Source organism: Anopheles darlingi, chromosome X, assembly GCF_943734745.1.
Source record: "Anopheles darlingi chromosome X, idAnoDarlMG_H_01, whole genome shotgun sequence".
Classification (NCBI taxonomy): Eukaryota; Metazoa; Arthropoda; class Insecta; order Diptera; family Culicidae; genus Anopheles; species Anopheles darlingi.
This window is the reverse complement of record NC_064873.1, coordinates 406,375-412,036: the sequence shown is the minus strand read 5'-3', so window position 1 is coordinate 412,036 and position 5,662 is coordinate 406,375. Positions and strand designations below refer to the sequence as shown.

Genomic DNA, 5,662 nt, shown 5'->3' with positions numbered 1-5,662 from the left:
CCTTGATGTGTGTCCTACTGCCGCCGCCGCCGCCGCCGCCACCGCTGGTATTAACGGAAAAGAGTGGCATGGGAAGGGGGTGGTGGTGTTAAATAAAATATAAGTTACACTTTCCAGAGCCCCGTCAGCGCTACCAGGGGCTTGGGTGTAGGGCGGTGGCGGGAGATGGATGAAGGGATGAAGCGTGCGCGGCTCGTGCCAGTGCCTCCCTGTGTGCCACTCTATATGCGCACATTGTACGTGTGCAAAACCGAGCGTGTATGAGCGTCCTGTGTGTATCTCTGATTTTCTCTCTCTCTCTCTCTCCCTCGCATGCATACACTTATAGACACGTGCGCACACGCACAACACACACACAAACACACTGGCTAGGTATCGGTTTGTCGCCTTTGCTGAAGCTGATATGCTGAAGGAGCAGCTCCCCAAAAAGGGCTCCATTCGCTCGCAGCTCGCAACCCTACAGCATACCCTCACTTTTTTTTGCTTCTTCTTCCTCTTCTTCATATCCTTGTCAGCCGTTGTACCGTGTCGAGGTGCACCATACCTGTAAAACCCCTCCCCCCTCCCCTCATACCATCCCAACAACATCAACAAACCAACTTTTGCTAACGCTTCCTGTGTTTCCCATAGAAATATGTTTATTCTAAATTCTCATCGATAATTCTTCTTCGCTATATATATATATATGGATGTATATATATATGTATATATATATCTTCTTACAATGTCTAACCGCTGCCATTCGTACGGTCGCTCGAGCTTAGAACTAGAACTAAAAATGGGTGAAAATAAAATTGGAAATAAAAAACTCTAGCTCGCTCTCTTTGCTTATCTTTGTGTGTGTGTTTTTTTTTCTCTCCCGCTGTATGAACTACCGCGGGTCATTGCTAGTTGCTTCCGCTGCTGCTGCTGCTGCTGCTGCTGCTGCTGCTAGGGTGCTACTTCTACTACTTCATTCCTATTTGGGGCGTTTTGCGCATTCACCTTTTGCTGCCTACTGCTGCTTTCTGCTGCTGCTTTCTGCTACTGTCCTGTACTCCTACGATTGCCCCCGGTGGCTGTTCTGTTCCTGGCCTGCCACCAACCTGCAACTGCACAACTCGCTCTACACGCTCTCTACTCTCCTCTTCTCCTTGTACCCACTCTCTCTCTCTCTCTTCCGTTTTGTTTAAATGTTAATATCACTTTTTCTTTTTTACAACAGTACCCGCGATGGTGTGTGTGTGTGTGTGTGTGAGCGAGTGTGTGTGTGTGTGCTCAGCGTTCTACGGGAACAGGAGAGGTCCCACTAAAGGACCTCTGGACAGCTTCATCCTCGCGCACACGCCCACGCACATACACTGAACACACTCACACGCTGCGCAACACACATAGACACACACGCACACACACGCACACACACACACACACACACGCCACGGTTAAACACCAGCATGCAAGCACTACCCGCAAGCCACTAGATCCGGCCGCATGATGGCACCGAGGGGATGCGGTAGTGGTGGTGGTGGTGGTGGCGGCGCACCAGGAAGCAGGAAGGGCGGCCGGCGGCCCGGTGGTAGCTTCAGTACGGTCGCCACACCGTTTTCTGCGCCTGCTTGATGAGGTTTGGGGAGCGCAGTTTGGTCCGTTCGGGCGACTGGTGCACCTGCTTGGCCCCGATAAGGCCCGCACCCCCGCCACCCCCAACCGTGACGACCGTGATCGGGGCCGAATCGTGGAGGAGCGGTTTGCGCGTCGACAGTGCCTTCAGATCGCACCGCAACCCGATACGGGGCGATACGACAATGGCGGTGGCGGCGCCGGCGGCCTCTGTTGCTGCTGCTGTTACGTTGGAAGCCGGCGAGTCCGGGCGTGCTGATGGTGGTACTGCTGGTGTGTGGCTAACCAGGGCCGTGGCCGTGGTCGAATCGGGTGTGGCCGGTTTCTCGCCCGCGTCACCCGGCTGATCGCAGCAGATGTCGGGCGAGTTGTCGCGCGTTCCGGCGGTGCTACCGGTGGCGGTCGTTTCCGCGGACCGTGCCGCCGGTGGCCGCAGGATCGGTATGAAGGCGGACTTGACCACGTCGATCGGTTCGTCATCGGAGTCGTCCTCGTTGGCGGACGAGAGCTCACCGTTGCTGGCCGTCGAACCGCTCGTACCGAGGGCGAGGAGAGCGTGCGGTGGTGCGCCGGTGGAGGTGGCGGCCGGATTGCCGAGGGCGGCTGCAGCCGCGGCCGCCGCCGCTACCGCCGACAGGGCCGTCGAGGAAATGATGGGCGGCGGGCTGGCGGTTGAGTTACGGGATGAGGTGGGCGAGAGGCGGGAAGAGGCTGAGTCGATGCTGGCCGATTGGTGGTGGTGTTGGTGCTGATGGTGGTGGTGGTGATGGTGGGGTGGCGCCTGTTGACCCGGATGAGGCTGATGCTGGTGGTGATGGTGCTGGTGTAGCGTGATGGTGGCAGTCAGCTGCTGTTGCTGTTGCTGTTGCTGTCGTTGTGGTGAATGCTGCTGCTGCTGCTGCTGTTGACCGACGGCTGATGGCCGGAGCGTGCCGTTGGTGACGGCGGCTGCTGCAGCCGCTGCGGCGGCCGCGGCGGCCGTCGAGCGGAAGGCGGCGATGTCGTAAGGCAGAAAAGGTGATTTCAGCTGCTGGTGGTCCGGATGAACCGCGAAGGAGGTGATGGCCGCTGGCGGGGCGTAGGCGGGGCTGGTGAGGAGGGTCGGGTGCGTCAAACCACCGGCCAGCCCGTTCGGTGGCCCGACACCGGCGGCACCCACCGCTGGGACAGGCACTGGTTGCTGGGTGGCGGAAGTGGAACGCAGCGCCACGAGCTCGCTGGCAGGGCTGGCGAGACCGGCGGCGGCGGCAGCGGCCGTGGCTGCTGCTGCTGCAGCTGCGGCAGCGGCCGCAGCAGCCGTCGAACTGCCCAACAGATGCCCATTCCCGACACTACCACTACCAGCAACTGCAGGCGGTAGGAAGAAGGAAGAAAGAAAGAAGAGGCAGAGAGAGAGAGAAAGAATGAATGTTTGAATTTGTCGTGAAAAAAAGAACCATCCCAACCGGGATCACCGTCGCGTAATCTGAACCAAATGTACAACCATAGCGTGTAGTAGTAGTAGCACCCAAGTCGTCGTCGTCGTCGTCGGTGGCTTACCTTTATCGAGACATCCGAGCGAGCTGGCCGACTGCTGCTGCTGCTGCTGCTGCTGAGTGGAAGGTGGCGGTGGGGGTGGTGGGACCTGGAGCGCTTGCTGCTGCTGCTGTTGCTGTTGCTGCTGCTGTTGCTGCTGCTGATGCTGGCGGAAGTAGTCCGACCATGCATAATTCATGTAGGCTGCATCGAGCCAGCCTGCGTTCAGTATAAACGGATTAAACGCTCCCGGATGACCGTAGGCAAAGTCTAAAGAGCGGCAGGGAGAAGAAGAAGATACACAGAAAGAGAGAGAGAGAGAAGGATGAGAACTGGCGGAAATTGGAATAAAAAGAAGGGACGACTTACTCTGCTTGGAGCGGGGCTCCCGCGGTCCATCCACCGTCACCTTGATCGCCTTCGTGTAGGTCGCTATCTGGCACGGGTAGGAGCTGATCGTGATGGTGATCGAGAAGGATTTACCACGACCGGAGCGACCGACGAACCGGAGATCGTTGAACTTGGCCACCTGGTTCTTCATGACCGCGGTGCAGTTGCGCAGCTCGGCGTGATAGTTCTCGTCGTTGCCGGCCTTGATCGTGACGAGCGTCCCATCCTGGATGTCGTCCAGCGCGATCACCTTGAACGCGCACGGTAAGCTCTTGTTGGAGCGCCAGTGCGTCGGCAGGGCGGAGCAGAGGACGGCCGGTGAACCGGTCTGGACCAGCTCCCCGTGGTACTCCTGCAGCATCTCGTGCAGGTTGGCGAACATGTCGTTGATGGTGGTCGGCATCGAGGGGCTCTGGCAGTCGCTCTGGGCCGCTGTGGCCGTCGACGCCGGTAGATGCATCGGGAGTTTTTTGGCGGTGGCGACGGTGGCCAAGAACCGAATCAGGAAAAAAATCGGTCGGTCGTTCCGGACCCGGACACTTGATGGTTGCGTCGTGTATGTGTGTTTCTTTCCGCCGATGGGGTTGATTGTCAGCTCAAGAGGAGGGGGAGGAGCAGGAGGCGAAGGAGGGGCAGCCCTTGAATCCGCGTCCACACGTACACTCACTGACACGCACGCACACACTGACGACACACAGACACTAGCCGGACACTATTAGCTCTCGATCATGTTACATAATAAATAAATGCACTACTCACCAAACACTCTCACACATACGCGCGCGCGCACACACGCACACATACACACACACGCGCACACAGGCACCGGTCGAGCTAGGCTAACATGCCAGCCCACGGCCCACTACCATCGACGCGGTTACCGATTAAACCGAGGATGATGGGCGTGTGAAGATGGTGGTGGTGGTGGTGGTGCTACTACTGCTGCTACTACTGCTGCTGCTGCTGCTGCTGCTGCTGGTGATACACAGCTACAGCTATAGAGTGGCCGGGGCCGGGCATGCGAAAACACGGTGCAGGAAATCCCCCTTGCTAGACGTTTTGTGGGTTTGGTTCGGTCTCTCGGTCTCTCGGTGCTCGGTTCTCGGTTCTCGGTTTCGTTCCGTACCACGCACGCGCTGACACGCTGACTCCCCCCGGCGGGGGGTTTTCCCCCTGGTGTCCGGGGGTGGCAAACACACGCACGCCCAGTAGCGGTACAAAGCAAAGTCAAAGCAGTTCACTGGTACACACTCATCTATATAGCGGTGTCGGTGAATTCCGCCGATCCTGCGATGGCTGCTCGGTTTCGGACAGGCACTAAGTTTTGGATAGCGAGAGGCGGAACGCACACGGGCACGGACCGGGAACGCACGTGTGCCAGTCCAGCGGCTGTCAACCGGCGGGTAGAGGGAGGGCTCCACGCAGGGGTAGAGGAGGTAGTAGCAGCAGCACTCGAGCACTCCGAGCCGAGTTCCGTATGATCGCCGTTGTTGCTGTTGTTGCTGTGTATGCGTGCGCTTGTTTTTGTTTTCCTTTCCTTTCGAGCGCCGCTGTTTCAACCAGGAACCGCGTGGTGGTGGCGCCTGGTAGTCCAATGCAACAAACAAACAAACAAACAAACAAACAAAACGCACACACTAGCTCTGTTGCCTGTATGTGTGTGTGTTTGAGGGGGGGGAGGTAGCACCCCCTAGCACGCCGAATGTAAACAAACAGTTCAGTTCAGTGGGGCCGCTGCTGCTCTGTTGTTGGTGCTGTTGTTGGTGCTGTTGTTGCTGCTGCTGGTTGTCTGGTTTGTGCTTTCCTCCGGATCAACGCGACAACAGGCGCGCACGGAGCTCAGCACGCGCACACGAACGGACGGACACACATACGCGCGCGCGCGCACGCGCTCGCTCGCACACACACACACACGTGGTGTCACGAAACGTGGTCGGTTTTTGGGGGGGCGAGGTGGTTGAGCGGACGCTTTGGTTGAGGGTGCGACGATGCGGGAACCGGGTTACCGCATGGCGTGTTGATCGCAGGACTACCTACTGCAGCTCACAATATGTACACACGCAAGCACACGTACACTCATATACACACACGCACACCGGATCGAAGGGGGGGGGGGGTTAGTTTTGAACTTTCAAATATCCCTGCCAACTGTCACTAG

The 5,662-nt window shown here is 58.0% G+C and overlaps 1 protein-coding gene across 1 annotated transcript; it reads right to left on the bottom strand.

Annotated features, from left to right (window-relative positions):
* Positions 1–1,470: 1,470 nt before the first annotated feature.
* Positions 1,471–4,277, bottom strand: LOC125951329 (protein lozenge-like). Its single transcript, XM_049680134.1, has 3 exons — positions 3,484–4,277; positions 3,139–3,384; positions 1,471–2,946 (listed from the first exon to the last, which is right to left on the bottom strand). Exons 1-3 carry the CDS (start codon positions 3,962–3,964, stop codon positions 1,562–1,564), a joined length of 2,112 nt encoding a protein of 703 aa, XP_049536091.1. The 5' UTR covers positions 3,965–4,277; the 3' UTR covers positions 1,471–1,561.
* Between the last annotated feature and the right edge of the window lie 1,385 nt (positions 4,278–5,662).

Excerpts from the sequence above, each read along its gene's own strand:
- LOC125951329 (XM_049680134.1), bottom strand. The coding sequence starts at position 3,964 with ATGCATCTACCGGCGTCGACGGCCACAGCGGCCCAGAGCGACTGCCAG. Across the intron at positions 3,385-3,483 it reads GGAGCCCCGCTCCAAGCAGA|ACTTTGCCTACGGTCATCCG; the intron begins GTAAGTCGTCCC and ends GCCGCTCTTTAG. Across the intron at positions 2,947-3,138 it reads GCTCGGATGTCTCGATAAAG|TTGCTGGTAGTGGTAGTGTC; the intron begins GTAAGCCACCGA and ends TACCGCCTGCAG.